Below are 25,254 nucleotides of genomic sequence, written 5' to 3' on the forward strand. Positions count from 1 at the left end.
TTTATGTTTAAGGAGTAAGTATTGATCTTATGACTTTCTGAAAGATTAATCTGTTCTTGCTATTACTATTCCTGTGGATGAAAGAATAAAGAGATACCAAGTGAAGAAAAAAAAACCTTAACTTTTATTTAGGCATTTAATAGCAAGTCAGCTATACAAATGGTCATATCAAAAACCTAAAGTATTATTTTGTGGAAGGCCACAACATTAGGAATGTAAAATACAGGAAAAATAGAAGTGGAAAAACTGGTAAGAGATGGTCTGAAACTTATGTAGTATTGAACAGATGATTAATGTCAAGCTGCCTCTTGGGACTCAAATTTGGCAGTATTTGAAGAATATGGTTCTTGTACATATAATAAAACTTTTGTGTATTATAAACCTTTTACTAGTAGGAAGGAAAAACTTTCATGCAGCTGAGTTACAGGGAATATAAACCATAAATGATCTTCAAAGAAGCCTCTCTAAATCTTTTTCACTTCTTTACTATTTCTGTTTACTACATTTTTTTTCTACCATTGTCGTGCTGGTATACTGTTAGGAATTTGGTTCCTTGCATGGAACGCTTTGGAGCCTGTACCTAACCTAGCGATCATTGGTTTGTTGGAGGACAGGATACGCTATTGTGACCAATTGTATTTGTGTCGTAATGTGTATATGTAGTGGATAAATCTGTGGGCAATGGGGGCAAAATGGAATCCAGTTCACCATACAGACTGAAAAAAATACATTGACCAGCTTTTGAATAGATTTGCACCTGCATCCCAAATGTTAGAATAAGTATGCAAAGCAATTTACAACTTGGCATCTCAACAAATATTGTTTTCCTTAAATCCACATAGGTGGTGTGCCATAAATAAACTGTACCTGTGTCTATAGGAAGCAAACAATAAGAAAAAACAACACGTGTTCTTCTCACTATAGTATGTGTTCATCCTGCACTTCACAGTTTTTACAGGTTATAGCCATATGTTGTTCAGCTGTAGACACACAATAGAGAAGACAGTTAATACTCGCTGTTAATACTTGGGAATTGAGGGGCACAGGTGGTGCACCAAGCAATGCTGCTGGCATTAAACTATCATGGATCATTTCGGTTGTGTAATACAGATTCTATGAGCGCTACGTCTGCTCCTTGCAGGATAAAAACTTGCATGGTAATGAGTTCTTTATGCTGAATGCCTGCTTAATCTCTGAATGAGCATCAGAGTGTGAAATAGGAAATTTGAAATAGCAGCTATATTGCTTCACTTAAATTGCTATTGTGTTTTACTGCCAGTGATTCTAAGGGTTTTAAATTTTTGTTTTATTTATGGAATCTTAAGATTAATTATCCCCTTTCTCTGCAAGATGCTTGTGCAATCTATCTGTCTTCTTTCTTTTACTTACCAGGATCTCTTTTTAAGAGATGTTATAGGCCAAGAAGGAGCTGAGCTAAGTGAGAGATTTGTGATCAACTTGCTCTATCAGCTTAAGTGTAAATAGTCAACATTTTGTGCTGAACTTTTCCCATCTGGTGTTCTTTCACATTGTATAACATGCTCCATTTCCCAAACTGAAGGTACTTGAGTAAATGTCTTGCTGGGAGAGGCCTGAGATCTAGTATATGTTAATTTGCATGATGAGATTGTCCCTAATAAGCAGAAGGAGCAACGTTCAAATTTACATTCAGCACTTAGTAACAAAACTCTTACTGGTTTTGTGGTAATATGATTTCAGCTTATGCTAAGAATAAAAGGATCACAAGTTATTACTTTGATGTGAACTGTCATTGAAGTCTGTTGTGGCATTTAAGCACTTTAAAATTGCAAATCTGATCTCCAGTTGTGGGATGCTTGGAAAGAAGGCGGCAAAATATTTGTTTTCAGTCTATGAATGACAGTATGTAAAAACTCATGCATCAAATATGTGAAAAATTATCAGCTATTCTGACTTTGCTCATTTTATAAGGTAAAAGGATGTTATTCTGCTGTCTTCTTGTATCTGAAATCTTAACCTTGCTGCATTGAGGATTAGTTTTCAGTTGCCTGATTAGTTTTATTATGAGGATATTAGTTAAATTCTGCTGGCACTTCATGTTCTCTTCCTTTCTTATTTTGTCATAGTGTGGGATTGCCTTACTTCAGGATTTAAATAGATGGCTTACATAAACTATCTGCAGGAATATGCTTATAATAAAAATGCTTGTGGTTACTTGTGTTAGCTACACCCAGTTCTTTAACTTGCAACTAGACAGTACATTAAGTAGCAAGCTGATTTCCAGCTAAATACTGATTCTCTTAGAAAAAGGGTGTTCTATTCTGGAAGGATACTAGTCTGGAAGTGATAGAGGCGCTGAGAGGTCCACCTCTGCATCACTGGACACTGATACTTAATACACACAGATATCAGTCTAATATGTGCATTTGTCGCTTCCTTGTGTTACTCTACTCTACTTAGTGGAATTATGTGTGCTAGCTGTTTGTTTGTTTTTGTCTACAATACATTCTAAGACTGTAAGTCACTATATGGCCTGCATCATTGCCAGATGCCTTAAATATTTCTATTTACAAACCTATACTATACCTTTACTATGCCTAATAGGGCACCTTTGCATTTACTAAAGTTGGCCTGGAACTATGACAGTACTCTGAATATACTAGCAGTGAGGATATATGGTTTTTGTCACTTACGCATTGCATCGTTCTCCTAAGTTTCTGGCATCTCTGCTCTTAATTATTCCATTTTAAGGAATGTGTTTACATTTCAATCTGATTGCTGGGTGAAAATAGGGTGTTTAGTGTGAGTAGAGATACCAGATTCTGGCCAGAAATTTTAATGTTGCTTAACTGAAAGCTTTAAATTTTTCTTTAGTTTTTGGTATGATAACGTTTCCCTTGTTGCATAGTGTATATGAAGTTTTTATCTACTGCTTGGGTGTTTCATATAAAAGGAAAAGAAAATAACCCTTAAGAATGCAGGCGAGCTTCTCTGACTCAGAGAAGGAAGATGCTTCTGGATTCAGTTATCATGGTTGTTTGGAATAGTTTTTTTATGATCTGGCAGAAATAGCTTGTGTCATTAAGACTGCTTGTGTTTTAAGGTTGGTAATTGTGAGTAATACTGAAAATAATGCTAGGCAGTGCTTACTTGTTAAAGGAGGTGTTTGCACAACCCTTTAACAACAGAAGGAAAAAATAAACAAAAAGGATATACAGAATTTAAAAGGCTTGCCATGTTGCGGACCTTTAGAATTCCTTAAAGCCCCAAACACTCTATTAAACTAGGTACTCCACAAACAGAAGGGCAAAAACCTCCTCCTAATCTACAGAATAAATGGAAAGTATATACAGGTAATGCTAGAGGGCATGTAGAAATGCTCCTAGACTTTTGTTTGCCTTTAACAGAATGTTGTATAAGCCAGGGCATCTAGGCTGCTATGCTAAAAAGAGATGTGAGTGGAGGGAGAATCAAGAGGAATTAGCCTACATCAGAGGGCACAGAGGAAACAAACCTTCTCTTGCCTGTATTTAGAACCCACCGTGCACCAAGGTCAATTTGGTTTAGGTAACCAAAAAAATAAAGGAAACCACAAACAAACAATGTTTTTAGAAATAGGGTGATAAATTAAATATCTCCACTGTTATCATGTCTGTCATAATGCAGGACCGTATTAGCAATTAGATAATAAATGTTGGACTCTGCTCTGGAGCTGTGTTCCTTTAGGGCTGAATTCAAGTCCATGCTTTCATTTTTAGCTGTGGATGCAGTGAGATCCTCTCTTCATTGTGAGCAAAATTTGGCTCAGGAATGCTGGCCACCTATTAGGTTTATTTTGTTGTTTGTTTTTTTTTTAAATCATCTCAAGATTTAGAAGGATCTCATTGCTAGGACCTTTTTAAAGCTTATTTAAAAATTATAAATAAAATTTCATATACTAGTATGATTTGTAATTATGTATTTAATTTTGTAAAGTAGTTGTGGGTTTTTATGCAATATTTTAATTACTTTGTTTCATATAGTTATTAATATTTTCAATAAAATTCTTTTACAGTCCTACTTTGGACTACTTTGGGCTGTTCTGGGCATATTTGTGCTCCTTTGTCACTAGGGGGTTTCTCCTCCTGCAGTCATATTGATGACTGCACCAGTAAACTAAAATACTTGGATAAAAAGCCTTTTCTTCCATTTGGGTAAATTCAGTGCTAGAAACAAATTGGGGAGAGAAGTGAGTAATAGAATCAGTTGGATCACTCAGGAGTTCATGACAGATAATGATAGCATTTGTGTAAACTTTCATTTAGCAATTATTTTAATTTTTTGAGTGTCATAGCTCCTATTATTAGTATTTTTCTACTCTTTTATAACCTCTGTGGGTTCTGTTGAATGTCTATAAAGACTGCTGGTTATACGAAGTGATTAAGTCTTGGGCATTAACTGGCTAAGAAGGGAGATGAAATAATTTCATAGATAATGGAGTCAAGTTTCCATACCTCACTATAGTAATTCTGTTCTTCTGATTCGTAAAAGGTAGTTAGCTATGCATCGATCAGTTCCAGTAATAAAATGCCTGTCTAGCCTTATGCTGTCAGTTACAATTTTTTGATTCTCTTTCCGGCAAGGAGCTGATGGTTTCATATATAAAAGATAGCTCTGTCCACATGATTTGGGTAAAGGAGAGGAAACTTCATATTCCTTCTTCTATTAGTATGCTCTAAGTGAAATTCCAGGCTTGTGGAGCAGTGGGTTGGTAGGATTCCTATTTTGTTGAAAGAACATCACGTGTGGCCCGATACAATACCCACCCCTTCCACCCATTTTAGGATTGTCTGCAATATTCAGTAATGTGGCTTAGTTTCATATGGGCCCATATATAAGTCAGCATGGTAAATATAATTGGGGTGGAGGAGAAAGCATCTGAATCAAGAAGATCAGATAGTGGTATTAATTTATTTGCAGCTTGTCTGATGAGTCTGGTAGCTTAGGATGTGTTAGGCTGGATCTTTCCCGTGATCCGTAGTGATTACAAGCTCTGCAGAATCTGCTTTGTGAGACTCGCACCTAGGAGAAGTGTCCGAGGTAGTTGTGTATGAACCTCAGGTTTCCCGTCCTGCCCTCTAGATGCCACCCGTTAATGTCTGATGTGAGCTGCACTTGGATTGTATGCTGGAAAGTATGCTTGCATGCTGCTTGTATTGTACGATGCTACGCCAGTCCTTTAAAAGAAGCCCCGTGGTTTATTCTGGGGGTATCTGCTCCATATATAAATCCATGAGGAGAAAAGGGCAGTATTTCAGAGCAGGTATTGTATTTCAGAGCAGGTATTGCTCCACATCATCATCGACTCTGAATAAAACCTCAAATTCACTTCATCAGTGGAGGTGGTTTCTGTGTGCTGTCAGCTAATCAGCTGTTGAACTTCTGTCAAAAGTGGTGCAGAGAGGAGTTCAAAATTAAGCTTCCAAGAGTAACCACACTGGTCTTAGTGCAGTGTTTCTTGCATCTGCATAATCCACTCTCATGACTAGTCGCTTGTATTGTGCTGTGCTCAACGCTTGGAAAAAACAGCTACTTCCCAAAATGTCATGCAGTTATTTTAAGGTTCATTCACAGGGGAATATTTATTACTACAGAAATGCTAATGATGATGCTATGTAAATACAATATTAAATTTGATACAGAATTTTAAGGGTTTTTTTTTTTGCTTATTTTAGGCTTATTTGTTAATTCAGGTAAATTTTAAAAATACCCTTGGACAGCATTGAAGACTAAAATTATGATTTGTCTAGTTCTGAGTGTTCCTTGTTGTACTGTTTGTGTTTATATGCTGTTTTATATTTTGAAGGTCTGGAGCCAAGCTAATCTCTATATTTTAGTAATAGAATTGTCAGTATATTTTTGTTGTTTAGTCTGTCTCTTTTGCCATAGGGTATGCAAAGCTCTGTTTTGTTTTTAAATAATCCAGTTAAAGCTGCTTTTCCTTTTTTTCCCACCCACGCTATAGCCTCTTCCTGAAAGGAAATTCAAACTTAGTTCACTGTTGGGAAATTTGCCTTAATCTTGAAAAAACAAATCTCTGTAGCTAGTTTTTCTAAGGAAATACAATTTGTGCAATTGGTCTTCCTCTATCTGTACTTTCCTCTAGTAGCTTTTGATTCTCTCGGTCAGTGATGACTTCATTTGGCAGGTGCTCCTTTCCTATAGCTTTGTGAAAAATAGCAGATGGGTAGAGAAGGCATTGCTTGATTGTCTCCTTTAGGGAAGGCAGAAGGAATTGAATTGTTAGATGCTCTGTTTGTCAGCCCCCAAGTGACCAGTCAGCGTAGGTCAGCCAGTCAGCCATGTAAGAGTAGATAAGCAAAGCAGTACTTTTGATCGTCTTGACGAACTCCAGCAAGGAGCGGATGAAGTTGCAGAAATTTACTGTTTTAAGGAGATGCAGGGGAAAAAAACATCTCCCTCTCTAACTATATTGTGCTTATTGGTTCTGTGTACTGCTAATTGGCTTTCTATTGCTTGTCGATTCATTCTCACTTGTGTGGAAATATGGTATTCTATCAAAAGTTAAAATGAAGGGGTCTATTGTAGAAGTTCAGTGTAACAAATAACTGCAAATTGATTAAAGTGATTGTCTACCATTGTGATAAAATTCATAATATGTAACCAAATATTTTCTGAAATGGAAAATGCCTTAAAACATGAAATGCTTGTCTGGAAGTTGTAATAACTAGGACAATTAGCTTGCATAACAGGCTTTTGAGAAAGAAATTACGTCTATGGTTTTATTGCTGTCAGGGCCTTGAAATACACTGATCAGAATTGAAGATGGGGGGAGTCTTGCTTTCTTCTGTAATTTTTCTTCAGACAGAGTGAGCCTCATTCAAGTCTTAGCATATATATCATTGATTCAGTTCAGTGATGTTAATGGAAGGTTGAGATGTACTTTCTTTGAATATCAGCCTTTAGGCCTTGGTTCCCTTTTTGAGAACACTGATAATAATTTTGTGAAAAATACTGAATAAGTGCAAGTGTGATAGGGTTTCACTTTTTAAAGCATTGTTGTGTGCGATTCCTTTCAGTATGTAACATCCGTAGTTTACCATGATTTTTTTTTTAATTTCATTGTAAAATTTGTAGAAATTAACTTAATAGATTTTATGCAATTTCAGAGAATCAAGTTAAAAGTAGTTTCATAGAACTTAGTAAGGAATTCAGTCTTAAAACCTCATGCCATGCAAACCCCAAGCTTCTATATATATATAGCTTCTATATAAATCTGTGATTTAATAGAAAAGAATGAAAAGTGACTTTTTGACAGTGGTAAGAACATCTTTAGATAAAGCATTGAATTGAGGCAAAGTTAGCTTTTTACTGATGGTTTAATTGAAGATCCTTTACCTGTCTATGGACGGCGTGGATAAGCCCTAAATATGGCTCATCATTTTCTCGTAATAATAGTTGATAAAGTGCATGTTTTGTCTATTGCGGGGTATAAACTGGCTGCCGCATTTGTTTGCCTAACCTCTGCCTTGCTTTATTTGATTTTGGGGGGATGGGGAGGTGGTGTTGGTTTTGGTGTCATACCGCTGTGTCATTAGTAACATCAGTTTAGTTAATTTTCCACTTCTGAAGGAGTGGAAGGAAAGAGGCCCAATCTTTTTTCTGTACGCTTTTTTCCGCTACTTTGAAACTACAAAAAAGCTAGGACTTCCTTTATTTGATAGCTGGAATAGTAAAATTGTGCATTTTAAAGTTGTGCATACAAGTTCAATTTTCTATTTATGCTTTCCTGAAAGGCAGCTCTTTAACATGGATATGGATTTTGCATTGTTTAAAGGTGTGGAGAGAATAAATTTAAAGCAGCTGCTTTGCATTAATACAGATTCTTTTCCGAGTAAGCACCAAGTGCTTTCTTCATGCTACATGAAGTTTTAATTAAAAATGCAAGTTTAGGAGAAAGCCTGTTTCACTGTTAGATACGCCGATAGAGTAGAATGTCTCCTGCTTTCTGTTAATGCACGGGGCTTTTCTGCTGAGGCAGCCTGTCCTCTCAGTCAATTTCATGTCGATCACCAGCTCAGGGAGGGCTTGGTATGCAGAGGTATTCTGAACAGTTAAGGTGCATCAATTGAAAGAGCTCTTGTATAATCCTCCCAAGGCCAGTTTACGCCTGAGAGATACTGTCTGTGGAAGGGTTCGTCAATTTCCGCCTCCTGAATTTTGAATTCACCACTCTAATTAATATGCTTCAAGTTTGCTTGCTGATTACATGTTGGCGTGGTTGAAGGTATAACTTGAGATCCTAATGAGTTATGGGTGAAGGAAGTGAGGTATGAAGACCAGACCCAGTAATTTTTGTTGGATCTGTGATCATGATGTGTTGGCCAACTCGGTTGTGTCCGTATCACCCTCCTAAGACCAGGAATGTGCCGTATGGCCACTAAGGAGGGAAGAAAGCAGGAGTAGTGGTTCCAGCTGGTGGGAGACGGTGGCATCAGTCAGAGCATGAGGTTAAATAGGAGGACAGATAAAATGAAGTTATCAACAGCTTATGTGAAATAATACTGCTAATAATAACTGATATTTAAATAAATGCAATCATTCTCATGTACTTTTAAATAGAACTCTAGTTTTTTATTAGATTTGGCTTTTTGTTTTTAAAAAAGCTTCTTAAAACAAATTATTAAGTTAATTGCAGTTACAGTATAAATATACAAACAAATTACCACAGTCATTATTTCATGATCCATGGCAGTTGCCAAAGTACGCACTTTAGTTTGTGGCATGTAGTAATTTGCATGAGTGTATCCATCTATGGAAGAGAACTTTCAATTCCCTTGCATTTGCTGAGCAGCAGCAATGCTCATGGATGATTGCTGTAGGCTGGGTGGCTTACAGCTATCTGCTTGTGTGAGTTATCTGATTTGAAGTTCGGACAAACTTCCGGAGAGTAAATACCTGTAACACAGTCTTCCCAGTATGTGGGTTGCAATGGTATTGTAAACTGTATGTGTCACACTTCGTAATTGCAAAAATACACCCACACCCACTTGTTGATGCCAAATAATTCTAATGATGAGTGTGGAAAGGCAAAATAGTCGCTTGACTGGAAGAATGTGGATGGTCTGTTTGAGGAGTGCTGTCAAGGTAGAGTATGATAGGAAGCATGAATCTTCACAGCTGGTACTTGATAAAACCAATGAGAGGAAAAGGCACGGCCTACATCGGCAATTAAAAATAGAGGGGGTTACATTTTCTTCTGGTGACAGCTTTAAATCTGAGCTCTGTTCTTGTTTTTTGACATCTCTGCAGTCTCTTGATGAAATACGCATTTATGAATTACACAACTGTATGTTTACTTGCAAAGGAAGGTAATGTTGGTACTGAGCAATAAATATGTCAACTCCTCTACTAAAAATATACTTAAAAGTGGGTAAACTTTTGAATATGGAGTTTCTTTTCTGTTAATCTTTTCCCTGCCAGCCTAAACATGCCTAACAAATAAGTGCTGGCTGCTGCAGTCCCTTTGAAGCAGAGTTTGGAGCTCATATGGCAATGCTGCAGCATTTTGGAATGTGAAGCCAATGTTAAAAAAAAATACAAACCAAACAACCAAAAACCCCCATTCCTCCCTTCCTTTTCTTTTGGGAGCGGGGAGGGGAAAGGGGAATAGAGCTTAAACCTCTGCTGGCTTCTGTGCTCATAATGTTCTGGGTGGGATGATCTCCAGAATGGATGATCTCCAGATGGGATTGTGTCAGCCAGTTCTGACTACTGTGGGACTTGAGCAAACTAGCAGGGTTTCAGCAGTGCTGTTTACATGTAAAGCAGTTTGTGATCTGTTTTATATTATGCCTTTCATTCTATAGCTTTCATCCTTTAAGCTTTTTGCTTGGAACTTCATGAGACCAAAGAATACTAACAAGGGTAAATTACTCGAAGTTTCCAACAGAAAGAGAGCGTTGGTTTTTGTTAAACGTTCTTTGCTTTCTCACTTGCCTACAGGAATTGCCATATGTGTGTAGAAGGTTTTGGCTCTGGCTTTAAGTTCTTGATTGACGCTTCCTGCGTAGTAGGAGTAATGTTATGCTTTTACATCAGCTGCAAATGGTTATGAGTTATTAACTGACTATGAGACTTCAAGCCAAGCATCTTGTGTTCCCTTTGCAGAAACGCAGCTGAATGGAGCTTAAAGGGCCACAGATGAAAGAACTTGAACATGTTTCTGAAGGTTTAAGATGTGTCTGACAGTGACCTCCTTACCTTAGTAATAAAGAAGAGTTTTTCAACAGGAGCTTAGGATATCTTTACTCCAACTTATTAATATACTAACTGGAATGGTGTTCTGACAACAATTCTCCGTAGTAAAGTACTTACCCTACTACAGAACAGTATTATTTTCTCTACTGATAATGCAACTCAATGGAGGAAAGTAATGTTTTGATAAGCATGCGTGAAGAACGTTCCTTTCATGTGCGATACAGGTAAGACTATTAATTTTAGTATGGATGAATAAGTGCTGTTGATAATAGAAAACTAAACAAGTTGCAACAAATAGTTTGGTATCTCTGTTACTAGTGTTACTGAAACTGAAAGCTAAAATCACTGTTGTGGTTTTTTTTTGCTTTTCTCGATTTTTGAACTATGAAAATTCACTTTTGTTATATAGTAGATTATATTAATATAATTACGTGATTGTATAGTATTGGAACTGTGTGCAGTTGCAGAATAGTACATGATTTGTCTGTATTTCTTTGTATTTCTGGTAGAATGATATGAAGTATGATCCCTGCATGGTAATACCTGCTCTCTCTCTTCTTTTGGCTTTTGGACTGCATATGCAAATTGTTGAGTTTTGTCTGCTAAATTTCTCTGTACTTGTCCCATTATTGCTTCAACGAATGATGAATTTTTAGGTGCACTGTCATCTAGAGCAGTATTTTCCTTGCCTAAAATAAAGAGATTTGACTGATAGATAAAAACTGCTTTGATACCTTGGACTAAAAAAGTACTGTTATTGCAAGTCAAGAGCGTTTGTGATTTCCCATCTGAGAGCTTTTATAATTTTTCTTCTGGAACCCCCTTTATGGACGTGGGACAACATGCTAGCATTGCAGACTCCCTCTAATGAACCTGAATAGCAGAAGCATTGTGTAGTGCCTGGTATTTGGATGGCTGGTGTTTGGAAGGGTAAATCTTGCAGCTCATTCAATAGGAAGGGAGACTGGAACACTGTCCACGGAATGACTGTTTTAAAAACAAATAAAAAGCCTGATTCTTGTGTGCTCCCCCCACCCTCTCCCCTGTTCATCCTTGCTTTGGAGGCCTTTTCCTTGCTAGCTAGCAGGAACAAAGCACTACTCTTATTCGTAAGACATGCTATGGCTTAAAATCAATTCTGAAAATGTTCTGACAGCGTTAGATTGCTGTTAGATTGCACTTCCGTTTCATAGGAGTACAGTGTTAGTTCTGGTTAGCAGTGCAGTCAGCAGGAGGAGATTTTTCATTAGCAAATAAACTGTAGAAAATTAGCAAATAAGCTGTAATATATGCTCTGCTCTCTTTATTTTGCTGAAATCTTTATATGGTGGCCTTGACAGCAGGAATCCCTAAGTGTGTGAGCATGATATTTCTTCTGTGCTCTGTGTTTCTTGAATGTATCTAACTCCCAGTATTCCTGTAATCTGTTTACCCACGCTGTTGCTGATGCTCTTGGTCCTCGCCAGACAACTATAGAAGATCCTTGCTCACTCTTTAATAAAAGCAGGAGCTGTTCGGGGTGCTATTATAGAAGTAAATGGATGAAGAAAGTGGCACGGCCAATTGTCTGGTTTAAATTGACAAGCCAAAAATAACTTCAGAAAAATTGGCAAGCACAGCCAGGGCAAAATGTCTTACTACTTTATGCTGCATTTCAGTACAGGCTTGAATGATACTGATTAACAATAAAAGCATTAATGGCCTTATTAAACCTTTCTGTAAGAACTGTAATCTGATGAATATTTAAAAAACATCAAGGCACAATCCTTTTAATTTTTTTTAAATATTAAACTTTTCTAAAACTTAGAGGAACTGCAAAATTAATTCAGTATATTGAACTGGAATTTTATGATGATTTAATTTAATAGCTATAATTTGGAAAGATTTTATTTGGTTGTAGTTTAAAATTCAATGCAGGAAAGAATAGGTCATAAATTACTGGGGGTGCTGGTGTTATTTATCAGTATTTAAAATTTTTTACCTACAGGTGTTGTCCCAGGCTTGTTTGACTTTCAGACTGCTTTTTCCTTCCCACTGGTATTCCAATAGAACTGACTTTAAAAAGAAGCTGGGGAAAGGCTTTACTACGGGTCTGTTTCTTACTGTGCAAGCTGTTGCTTTCTCCCCACTGTAGTTGACCAGTATCACTTTAGCAGCTATAAAAATGCTTATGCTGGTGGAAGGCAACTATTTTTTATTCTTATGTTGTTTAATGACTGAAAATAAATTGCTGATGTTAATAAATGGGACTAGTAAGTGATCTATGGGGTAAATATTTGTAGAACTCACTTGTGTTGGCCTGCTAAACTCGTACACCAAAAACTTGTAACTGCTTTTATCTTGCCTGGAGCAAAAGAACCCAAAATTCAGGTGTGTGGTTTCTTTGTGTATGTGTGTTTTGTTTCTAAGTTTGCCATCAAACTTAGTTTGACTAGACACAGTGTTCCAGTGGAGGTGTAGTTAAGTTGTTTGGAGTGGTCAATGTGGTATGCTTCTGCATTATGTATAGAAACCAAGAATAAGGGCAGGAGTCAGGAATAGTATGTGATCTTTATTATAGGATGCTGTGGCATTAGTAATTTTATGCATCTGAATTAGAGAGATGTAAAAGGGGTTTTTTATTTTGTGTCTAGGTATGTTACATGTATCAACATGTTTCATGGCAACTTGCATGGCAGCCGTGTTCCCTCTCAGTGGCAAAAAATCCTCTTGGTGAGAATTGATCAGAGTAAAACTGAATTAATTTTATTTAAAGATTGTAGTAATCGATGAGTGGTCTTGCCGCCTTCTATTGCCTTATTTCTTACCAGTTTTCTGTTCTTTATTGCAAGATGAGAACAGCTGAAGGAAGGGAGACTCCAAAATGGGAGAAAAAAACAGGGAGGCTATGGTGGAGGCATATGCACAGGGTTTATATTCTTATAAGGAGTCAAAAGAGAATGTGAAGGTCAGAGAAGAACAAGGGAAAAAAAAAGAAAGGGGGGGCGGGGGGGAAGAGAAAAGGGATCCAGGCAAGATGAAAAGCTTAGAAGGACAGATAAGGATGAGGTAGTTTTACAAATGAGAAATTATTCAGGAGATGCCAACCCTTCAGAGAACAGGTCCAGGCAACTATAAACAGAATAACAAAACAAAGCCCTGTATGAGTATTTCCACAGTAATATCTGGAAAAACATTATCCTGCTTAGCAGGAACAGAATTTCATTAGAAGCGCACAGATGAATGGGTCTTGTTCTCTTCTCGCCTCTGCGGATTCAATGTGTCTTTTGTTTAGCCATTGGATGTTGAATAAATAAGTAATTCAATTCAGCCCTGGGAACAGAGAAAGTAATTTCATATTCTCCTTGTAACTATTTAATGACTTCCTAAAACATTGATAACCTAGCCCTGTCTAGACTGCCGACATGCTATTTAACTATTAGTAGGGACAATTAAAACGTTCCTGAGAGGTTTTGACTGGAGAACACCTATGTAAATCTTTTTTTTTTTTTAAAAAAAAAAAAGTTAATTTTCATAACGGTCCTTTAAGTAATGGAGGGGAAAAAAAAAAACCCAAACTAAAACCAAACTTCCTCTGAGTCCAGTTTTTGTACTTGATGGATAAGCCTAGCAAACTTTTAAAATAATGAAATGATTTCATAGCTCTTACGTAATGCAAATAAAATATTAATATGGGGTACAGGCAACTGTGGAAATGTATGTTTCATTTTCTCTATTATTTTCTTTTTTTAATAGCTTATTTAGACTTTGAAATTGTAGAAGGTCAGTAAGAATGGATCCAAATGGAATCTTTGGATTCCAAATGGAATAGCTTTAATTTGCTGTACAGATTCTAGCAACCTGTTAACACCACCTTTCTAGAGTTGCACTCAAGACTAGTGTTAAATTTTGGGTTATTTTTTATTCAAACAATTACTAATTCCCATTCTCATTTACTTCCTGTAATTCTGGTTGAATTGAAACACCCTGTAATAACAGCTGATTTTCATCAAGGTATAAACCTTGGCTTCATAGTTATTTATGTTCTGTATGAAAAAACCCAAATCTTTCATTTTTGTAAGTTATATTAAGTCTGGGGTTGCAAAGACGTTTCAAGTTCCTTGATGAAATGGTAATGCTGCTTTGGCATTTGTCAGTCTTTGGCATAGTGTGAAATTAATTGAATGCAGTATATCAGGAAAATTAGCATTCTCTGATATTGTCTTTGTACCTTTTTAAACTGTGCCTTTTCTTTGTATATTAGGTGACCGATGCATCACAGTTGCAAATCAAAACATGAATTTTTTTAATGGGATAAATTCACTTACAAAACTGGAGTCCAGTATAGCATTTTGACTATTATTATGTCACATACACATTTTCTGAAAGCTCTACCCTTTTTAGCCGTTCAAGCTAAAGATCCAAAGAAATGAATGTGATTGTGTAATGGTCTAAATCTTCGCACTAAGGAGCACCATATTTTCTAGCTGTCACTTTAATTGGACATGTCAGTTAACATGAGGTGCCCGGAGAGAACCTCTTTGGATAGGATTAAGATTACCCAATGAAGTGTTTTAAGTCATAAACCTTCAGTTGCTGATGGTGTAATCATTTCTGCCTGTACTTAACTGTACAGAAATGATTATTTCTGCCTTTTTCTGTCTTACATTCAACACATGCACAACCAGGTTGTGTGTTCTAGCAAAATAGGAATGCTTTAACTTCTCTGAGAAGAGTTTCCAAACCTAAAAATACTGCATGTGTTATGGATATCCAACCTGAGAAGTTGGGCCTGGGAAGAACTTCATGCCTGAGTTATCATTTGCTGTCTGCATCTTTACCAACTACCAAGCATACAGTATTTCTAATTGCAGAAGCTAAATATGTCTGTCATCTCGTTGTGCTTAAGTTGTGGAATGTCGAAGACCAGCAGGTACGGTACTGTTTTGTGTTGGTAGCTTATTTTACCTATGATCCAAATTCTTCTAGTTGACTTGAAAGTCATTGGATTTTTCAAAAATATTTCCTTCTCGCTCAGATTTGAGTAAAATGTTGTATAACCTATTTTTTTCCAATTTAGAAAAATTAAGAAATGTAAACATTGCAGGTATGTTAAATACTTCATCATTATGTCTTGTCAAAACAGCTGTCTTCTGGTGTTGCCATTAAAATAACTTCTGGAGCAGCAAACATTTGATTGTTGCTATTACTGATCATCTGTGCATATGAAGGGAAATGGTTTTAGGAATAGAATTCTAAACGGTTTATTCTTACAACCAGGTAAATATCAAATGATGACATAACGAGGATATCTTTAATTACATAAAATGTTCTGTTTTAGAGTGCAATCCCTTATGCTCACTCTGTAATCCATCTCGAAGAAAATTCAAAACAATAGACAAATTTACGAAGTTGACCTCCACTTTTTGGCAATACTAGCACACACTTTCTAAACACTTACAGAATGTCTCTTACTGAGTTTTCTTTTTGAAAAATCTTTTAAAAGGAGAATGATGGCATTTTTGTGAGCTTTTTAAAATGCATATATCTTGAAAAAACTAGAGAACCATATTGCTTCCAGATCAAGATCCCGAAGTCTTCTTCCTTCTCATCCTCCTCTCCCCTACCTCCCTCACATTTTGGAACTGGAAAGTAGGAAATGTTTGTATTAACATTAACACTTACTGAAATGTTACTTTTGTACACCTAAATTCACAGTAGCAAAAATACATATGAATGTTTTTTGGCAGCTGCAGTTCTCTAGCAGCTTCTTTGTTCATTTTTCAAAATGTAATCTGAAAATTCTGCTATAAATTCATTCATGAGTATCTTCTTTACTGCTTGCAGTATTTTGTATCTGTATAATTACACAATTATTTGCTCATAATAATAAAAAATATTCCAGTGGCTTCTGGAACGATGGCATCTCAGTTAAGTAACTTGAATTGACATACATTTTGTTGTTAATTCAATCTAGATCTTTTTTCTTTACACTCTGAGAATTTTCATAGCAGTGCCACTCTAGGAGAAGGTGAAGTACCAAGGAGTATTGAATTACATAGGAAACAACTTTGGGAAAAATAGTCATCGTTGCTGATACACAGGAATATTTGAATTTTAATATTTTTTTTCCATAAGACATTTTGCAGGTAACTATGGTATCAACCTAAAAATAAAAGTGCTTACATTTGTCAAAATCAGTATTTGCCAAGAATAGCTTGATTTTTAGGTCACTTTTCTGAAATTATCTAGATGGTGAAAACTGTGCATTTTTGAATCCTACAGGTGCCATATATGGACAAAGCAGTGTTTGGATTTCCTCCCTGAGACTTAAAAAGAAAGAAAGAAAGAAAAAGTTGAAACTATTTGTTGTAATGTTATATTTGCTTATCACTGTTAAAGTTGCAATTTCCATTTCAGCATTAGTTTCTGTAATGTTGTAGTACCAAGCTCATTGCTTGTACTGTGGTGCTGACTCCCTGTCCTAAACAGATGGAGACCCTCTGAGTAAAATAACCTCTTCAGCTCTCAGGTTATTGGACAAAGTACTACATTTAGAGTGACTTTTTCTTCTTCCTTAAATTGTGCAGGATGGAGGCTTCCTGCCTAGAGCTGGCTTTGGAAGGTGAGCGCCTGTGTAAAGCAGGAGATTGCCGAGCTGGTGTATCTTTCTTTGAAGCAGCTGTTCAGGTTGGAACTGAAGATTTAAAAACACTCAGTGCTATTTACAGCCAGTTAGGCAATGCCTATTTCTACCTGCATGAATATGCAAAGGCCTTGGAATACCATCACCATGATTTAACTCTTGCAAGGTAATCTTGTGTCTTTCTTTAACCACGTTCTCCATGTCATCCCATTCTTGTAGAGATGAGCAGTTGACTGTTCATTTTGCTACCAAACCCTGCCATTAATACCGGGTAATGAGTGAATGTGGTGATGGCAGAGAGGTCTGGCAGGTAACTTGATTGCCCTTTAACCTGGGAGCTAATACTCGGTCTAGCACCATAATCCTAGTACTGACTGAAGGCTCACCAGGTCTGTGGGTAATTAACTGGCTTCTTTAAATCCACCCTTTCTTTACCCTTTCCTGATTCTAAAACTCAGTCTTTCTGGTTCTCCAGAATGTTAAGCTGGCTCTCTTGTTAACTAAACAGAGCTCATTCATGTTTCTCTGTGTAAAACTCATAATACAATATTGTGAAATCTAAAAAGCCTATGCATTTCATATGCTATTTATGCATCTGACTTTTAATGATTTGGTATAGATCCAATGAAAGACACAGGCACCTAATGTACTTCACCTCAATTTAGGCACAAATCTATTCTTCCCCCCGCCTTAACCTGCTGAAGTGCTGTAACCTTGTGGGAACTTGTTTTGTTGTGTTATTCCCCAAGTGTCACGGTCTGAGTGGTTCAGTGGCAGTCTTCTGCCTTAGTCTCATTTAGAATCTAGAAATGTAGTATTACCTCTTGAGCTTTCTGGGAGACCAGTATGTCTTGTAAATAATAAAAGACTCTGACAGTCAAGTAAAATGCAGAAACAGTTAAACCTCTCTTTCTAATGCTGGGACTGTCTTTCTACATAATCATTAAGAATTTTCTCTTTATTTGCTTCCTACAAGAAGTGAGGGGGTTTTGTTGTTTTTTTTTAATGTTAAGTAGATGATCAATACCATGAATACTAGCAGTTGCACAAACAGCACCAACAAAATTGTCTGTAACCACAGATTGAACAACATTTATGTGAGTGCATTTTAGATATAAAATGAACTGAATACGTATGCTTTTAAGTGGTTTTAATCTCTTTTCATAAATTCTTCTGATTGTCTGCCATTGATCATCTGCTTGGTTTCAAATTATACACTATTTACTGGGTGCTTTACTTCTGCAATTTTAGAACCATTGGAGATCTACTGGGAGAAGCTAAAGCTAGTGGGAATCTGGGCAACACCTTAAAGGTACTTGGGAATTTTGAAGAAGCTATTGTTTGTTGTCAGAGACATCTGGATATTTCCAGAGAGCTTAATGATAAGGTAAGAATTGCTTAGGAATCTGGAATTAAACTGTAATACATATTGCTAACCCTGTTGTATTGGTAATGAGTGTACCACCTTTCAGAGGCAAGTAAATACTGAACATTTAGTTATTTCTTCTAGACAGTAAGAATCTGTTAGTTGCAAGATAGTTGTTGGCACCTGGAAGACTATGGATCCAGATTAATAAATATTATCCTGTTTTGTGGGGTTTTTTAAATCTAATTTTTAATGATAATTGGCCTCAAGAATTATTATGTATCGTGCACCTCAAAAGGAAGTAATATGCAAAACAATTTGACTGAGGGGTGTGATTGGGTAGGAGTAAGGTGGGTGATAAGAACATGTTCAGAATGGGCAGAGCATGTGTTGACAACTAGTTAGCAAATTTTCTTTCCCATCTGTGGATTGTACCAATAGTTGTGACACAAGATTTTAAAGCATAAAATTTTAATGCCTTATTTTACTTTTGGTTTAGGTTGGAGAAGCAAGAGCACTGTATAATCTGGGAAATGTGTATCACTCTAAAGGGAAAAACGTAGCTAGTGCTGGGACTCACGATCCGGGGGAACTTCCAGATGATGTGAAAAATGCTTTACAAAAAGCTGCAAATTATTATGAGTAAGTAGTAGCTTTACATGTTGGGGATTGAGAGGATATGGTAATCTAGTTCATTAGAATATTGGGAGGTTTGTGGTGCTGTGAGCTAACCTGTGGCATGCTTCTGTTCAGAAAAGTGGTACCTGTGAATTTTTTCCCTTTCACACTGGAAAGTGCACTGTTTTTTTGTTACGCCCTCATTTTTAGTGTAGCTCTTATTACCTGATAAGTCCTTCCCTTATGTTAGAATCCAGTAGTACTCTTCAAACCAGACTGAGACAACAGTAGGACTGCAGTATAGTTGTATATAAGGTAGCTCGATAACTAGAAGCGAGCACATCAGCTTGAGTAAGAATGCAGTTCAGTATCTCACAGGAAATGTTTCCTACTCAATGGAAGATTTATGGTTGCATAAAGGCCATTAAAATAGGCCAAAGTAGAATACCTCTACCTTTTCCTTTATATAAATGGAAAGATTTTTAAAAAATTATTATTTAAATGACTGTGAGAAAAAACACTCTTAAAAGTCACTATTCTTCCCCTTCTCACTTCCCCCAAAACAGGGAAAACCTGACAATAGTAACAGAGCTGGGTGATAGAGCAGCACAAGGACGTGCCTTTGGAAATCTGGGAAACACACACTATCTTCTGGGCAACTTCAGGAGCGCAGTTTTGGCCCATGAACAGGTACAACAGCGTGCTAGTAAGGAATTCTGTTCTAGCGAAGTATCACTGATTGCTCCTGACCTTAAGTACATCTATTGTGTTGGATCTTGTTGCAAGCTTTTTAATGCAAGTTTTAAATCTTAATGGCACAGCTTCAAGTTTGGCTGTTCTTTTCAAGCATTGTTAGCCTAAAGAATAGATATAGACACACGGTGGAAAAACTATGAGCATGCATTTCTGAATGCAAATGTATGTTACAAACTACAAAATTGAGTAAATAACGCAATTATTTCACATTTTTAAGCGTCTCCTAATTGCAAAAGAATTTGGTGATAGATCAGCGGAGAGAAGAGCGTACAGCAATCTTGGAAACGCCTACATATTCCTGGGTGAATTTGAAACCGCTTCTGAATACTACAAGTTAGTTGACTGCTTATAAATATAATTTGTACCTCTTGTACAGTTTATTTCTGTTGTGCCTGGTACTTTAGCTCACTGTAGAACAGCTACCTCTTGAAAATACACTTAGAAAAGAGCTGCATTTTTTTAGCAAAAATAACATTTTTCCCTAGTTGTTTAACTGTTCCAGTTCTTTCAAGAGAGGGGCAGCATTAATCTTTTTCATTTTTTTTTAACTTCTTTGTTACTTTAGATTCTTCTCAGCTCTGTAGACATCTTTCTATTGATAGACATTTATTCTAGAACCAAGGATTACTGTCTTAGCTTTTAGCAAGTTCTGGAATGATCTAAGTAACTAATACACTTGAGATGGGTAGCTGTATCAGGTATACTCACTAGCTGAGATGGGTGGTGCCCATCAACATGATTTTACGTATTTAGTCTATTTTCAATCGAGACTTTTTTCTTGATCTCTGCACCACCGAGCAGTTGCTGCTTGGGAAAATACAAGCTTGGCAAAGATACAGTGTAGATGTTATTAGCATCTTACATGGATTTCAGAGCTTACCCGGTCTTTTTGAAAAGGGAAAAAAAGCACTCAAATACTCTTAGCACTCGAATTCTTCTTACCCAGCAGGGGCAGGCTGGCTTGGTGGCTATAGGTCTGTCTTGCTCATGATGATGGAGAAAATACAGATATTTATTCCAATGCTGGTACTAAACTGTTTCAAGTGCATACTGTCAGGAAAACTGCTATAAATTATTGATGAAGCAATAAATTAAAATTAGAAGATGCTGTTTGAGGGATCAGTCTGCTCTCTAATAAAGTAAATGGAAATAGGTTGCAGTGGAGGGGAGTGGAAGACAGACACTTAAAATCTTGTCAGAGTTTGCAAGATAGTAATTTATTAGCAGCTAATTCACCAGCCTCGTGTCCAAATTTGTTTAATTTGTATAAGTGATTTTTAGTTGCGCAAGTACACTTTAAAAGACTTTTCCTAATAGTGATTTTTGAGGTGACTGACCCTTTCTTTCAGGAGGACATTACAGCTGGCTCGACAGCTTAAAGACAGAGCTGTGGAAGCACAGGCCTGCTACAGCCTTGGGAACACATACACTTTGCTTCAAGACTATGAAAAAGCAATTGATTATCATTTGAAACACCTTGTGATTGCTCAGGAATTAAATGATAAGTAAGCCCTAAGAGATTGTTTAACGTATGTATGACACTTAAACCAAATCCTGTTACCTCTAACTCCGCCGTCATTGTTCTGTATGTGACAGCTGAATTAATGTGAAGTTTTTACAATGCTGGGCTCCAGTTTTCATATGGGAAAAAAAAATTACTCATGAAAGTATCTAAGTCTGAGATGAAAGAGAATTGATGAACGACTGTCTCTACATCTTCTTCTATCAGCATCTTCTTTGTAAATTAGGGAAGAGAAAAGCACAGCTCTCCTTTTCATGACTTCATTACAATAATTTTGCATACCTTCACAAGAATACGTCTCCTACTTTTCCACAAATTAAGAAGATGGCAAGGGATGGGGAAAGGAGAGTAATACAGTAGCACGTAATGCTTATTTTATAATCATGATTTCTAAGGCCTTTTTTATAATGTTGGGTACAACTAAAATTTTTTACAACTTTTAAATGCACTTCTTCTAACTCAATAAGCAGAACATATGAAGAATAATAAGGCATGCAATCTGAGGAAAAGCAAAGTAGGTTATAAAGTGTTTCATGCTTGCAAAACTGAGTGACATATTTTTGCTATGAGCTTAAAAATTAAAATTTTGATTAGATTTGCTCGTATTTATGGTTATACCCAGATCACACTCCTTTAAATACAATACTTAACGTGTTGGTGTTGGAATGGTTTCTGATGATAGCCTTCATTTTTCTTAGCACAGCAATCTTATTGTGGCAGTATTATGAGAACCTGACCCCTAGTGTTCAGCAAGTACAGGTATAATTGAAAATGTGTTTATTTTTTGCAGAATTGGTGAAGGAAGAGCATGCTGGAGTTTAGGGAACGCGTATACTGCTCTGGGAAATCATGACCAAGCTATGCATTTTGCAGAAAGGCACTTGGAGATTTCAAGAGAGGTATGATTTTCACTCTGCATATGTTGGCTGGTTTGTTTTTGCTCTCACTTACGCAGTGATTTTATGGAGGTGTGTCCATGCATGTAACTTCGAATAATGGAATGGATTTTGAACGATTTCTGATAGTTGATTTATTTCAGCCATCTCACTGCAGTTAGCTCCTTAGTTCTTGTGCCACCTCTGATAACGTCAGCATGGAATTCAAGTTAATAGCCTAGCAGAGGTTATTTTAGGCTTTGTTATGTACCTTTTAGTTGTTACGTACTTCATTAAAAAGGTGATTCTCTTGTTTTCAACCAGGAAAACCTTTTCAGCCTTTTTCTCCCAGAAATCTAGGAGACAAGGTTTGCTTTCTATTTACGTATGTGTATTCTTTGTTACAGTAATATATTGCTTATTTTATTTGGTTGCAGGTAGGAGATAGAAGTGGGGAACTCACTGCTAGACTTAATCTCTCAGATCTTCAAATGGTTCTTGGATTAAGCTACAGCACAAACAACTCCATGATGTCAGAAAGCCATGTGGTAGAGAACAGTTTGAATGGTATGTGCCTATTTCTGCAATACTTTCTAACAGTGAACTTCAAAAAGCAGCTGTTCTTTGCATTGTTTTCTGACTACAGATGGTCGAGTATGTGGGGTTTTTTTTCCCCCCACCAGCAAAAAAGGTTGTTTTTGCAGTATTGGACCCCTTCAGCTCCTCCTTTTCTGGAGGATTTACATTTTGAGTCACAGGTTACTGGTTAGTTTCTTCACGTGGTGTTTCTAATTGTTCCTTCCCCCCCCTTTTTTTTTAAATGTGGGAGATTTATCTATTTGCTGCCAAATTCTGTCTTTCCTTTTTTTCTTCCTACCATCTTAGTGACACTGGGGGTTACAGTAGAACCCAGTTCTTTTGATGTTCCTCTGTTCAAAGATCCATGGTCCTCTGCGTCCCATGAAAGTAACTTACGTAGCTTAGATCGGTGTGGTTTTAAAGGCTGCTTCTACTAGTGGGTATTTATTCTCTGCTGATATATTTAACTGCACCGATTTGGAACTCAGAAAGGTTGGACCTTGGACCTTAGATGTGTACAGCCACAGCTTTGAAGGTGACACCATAAATCTTAATGATAAAAAGATGAACTTGATTCTTTCCTGAAGGTACCAGACCGAGAGTAGGACGCCGCCACAGTATGGAGAACATGGAACTTATGAAATTAACACCAGAAAAGGTTGGCACTTTCCTTCTTTCTGTTCTGCCAGTGAGATTGCAATGGAATGTTTCTAAGGGTTTAACTTAACAGTTATGAATAGTCAGAAGTTTTATACTTAACAACTTTGAAAGAACTCAGCAGAATGTTGATGTGTCATTCACATCCCCTTTTTAATTTAGTTGATCTTAAGAGTTAGGTAAAAGCAGGTCTAACAATTCTAACAATACTTTTGTCGTGTAGGTGACAGTCAGCATCTTACACATATAATGGTTGCAATGGCTTGTGGAAAGCTCGCTTTATTCCCCTCACAAATAAGAAAGAATGGCGTCCTGTAGTGTGCATCAAAGGAAATCCTTTCATCTCCGCTTTAAAAGTGGTTTGAGGGTGCAGCATAAAAGTGGTTCACAGTAAAATTCCTAAGCTTTAGCTCAGCTGTTCTGAACTTTTTTTCTTTGGTTACAGTCATTTTATAGGCATTTAAAATACATGTTGTGGTTTTCACTTTGGGATTTCAACCAATTCGCGAGCCGTTAGGAGTTTCAGCATCCACTTTGAGTAAGGATGCTATTTCCGAAATGCTGGAACCGAGTCACAGATAGGTAAAGTGACTTCCCCCCAAGCTCAGAGAATATCTTGGAGCTGGGATTTCCTGATTAAAATCCTTGTGTCAATCTTTGAGAGATTTCCTTCAAAGTCTGCGTGCCTTGAAATGGTGGGCTGGCAGTTCTACATAAATGACTCCAGTGGCAGACTGAAATTGCTGTTTTTCCCTCCATTCTGGGATATCTAATTCCCGTCTCTTTAAGTGATGCAAAGCCTTGCCATCATGTTTATCAAAGAGGAAATTAAATCTCAAAGCTTACATCTGGACAGCTGAAGTCAGCACTGACGCTCAAGAGCCTCTTTGTATACCGATTTAAAAAAATCTTGGGTTTAGTCTGGGGTTATTTCTCTGCAGGGAACCTCTAAGCTTTTGGCCAGTATCAGCTGTATTTTCTTACTCTTTGAATCTGTTTATCTGTGATCTCTTTTAAAATACATAGCCTCTGAAAGTCTGTGCCCTAAATATACTAAAATGTTTCATGTGGATTTTGTAATAAAGTATTAACCTGGTATTGCAGCTTAGCTCTTATAAAAGGCTTTTTTCAAGATACTCATTTAGTAGATTCTGAAAATGCATTCCATAAATGTCTGTGATATATAGAACAATGTATGACACCAGCATTATGGTTTGATTGTACAGGATGCCATCTTGGAGTTGGAATCTCTGTGCTGATCTTAAATAAGCCTTTAAAAGGCAATCCATTTGGGTAGGCAGTATCGCTGAAAGATTTGTGACTGTGTTCATGATTTCCGATGTTGAATCAAGGAAAAAACATGGTTTTATTCAGTTTTTGTAAGAGTTTGTCAGTTGTAGATAAAGCTGTCAATTTTGTGGATAATTCTGTTGTTTTAGAAGAGAATTTAGGGAAAAATCTGTCAGGTTGATAAAGCTATCCATTCTGTTCTTCAGTGAAACAAGATGGTGATTCCTGTTTGCTCTTGTGCTGGCATTCTCCTTCTTCCTTTTCAATCTTTACTGTATATTAAGGACTTCATAGAAGGCTGGTTGAGTATCTGGGTTTGTATAAGGGTTTGTTTTGCTCTAATGCTTTGTAAAACTATGGATCTTTTTTTTTCTTTTTTTTTTTCTTTCCAATTATAAGAATGTCAGGTGGGAAATGCCAGCTGCGTCTGCATTTTAGCATTCACATTAAGTACATTGCCTGCACTGTAGTCAGCAAGGAAAACGTCAGCGTGTTTGATTAAATATACTATTTGACCACATTTTAATCAATCAGGTGTCACACTACAGTTCAGTTATAAGACTGATCAGTAACAGTACTAACCTGCTTCAGGTAACAAGAGCTCAATAACCACAGGTCAAGTAATAGAACCAACACCTAAGTTTTCACATCCTCGTGGTTGGATAAACTAAATAATGTAAAGCTGCTTCATTTTGGGGAAGAAAAGCAGCAGCAAATAAGAGGTAAC

At 36.8% G+C, this 25,254-nt stretch overlaps 1 protein-coding gene across 4 annotated transcripts in view; it reads left to right on the plus strand.

Moving 5' to 3' along the window:
- GPSM2 (G protein signaling modulator 2) overlaps positions 1-25,254 on the plus strand; it is a 33,026-nt gene that overhangs the window by 2,543 nt on the left and 5,229 nt on the right. For 3 of the 4 annotated variants that reach the window (XM_075156482.1, XM_075156483.1, XM_075156480.1), the window contains 10 exons: positions 10,150-10,463; positions 16,809-17,030; positions 18,116-18,251; positions 18,730-18,872; positions 19,415-19,538; positions 19,822-19,937; positions 20,954-21,109; positions 21,917-22,025; positions 22,439-22,568; positions 23,168-23,238. In XM_075156482.1, the coding sequence (XP_075012583.1) occupies positions 10,402-10,463; positions 16,809-17,030; positions 18,116-18,251; positions 18,730-18,872; positions 19,415-19,538; positions 19,822-19,937; positions 20,954-21,109; positions 21,917-22,025; positions 22,439-22,568; positions 23,168-23,238 (1,269 nt within the window). In that variant the 5' untranslated portion in view covers positions 10,150-10,401. Of the gene's footprint in view, positions 1-10,149; positions 10,464-14,900; positions 15,152-16,808; positions 17,031-18,115; positions 18,252-18,729; positions 18,873-19,414; positions 19,539-19,821; positions 19,938-20,953; positions 21,110-21,916; positions 22,026-22,438; positions 22,569-23,167; positions 23,239-25,254 lie in introns of those variants that run through there. The other variant, XM_075156481.1, reaches the window with a different exon arrangement.

Source organism: Calonectris borealis, chromosome 8 (genome assembly GCF_964195595.1).
Source record: "Calonectris borealis chromosome 8, bCalBor7.hap1.2, whole genome shotgun sequence".
Taxonomy (NCBI): domain Eukaryota; kingdom Metazoa; phylum Chordata; class Aves; order Procellariiformes; family Procellariidae; genus Calonectris; species Calonectris borealis.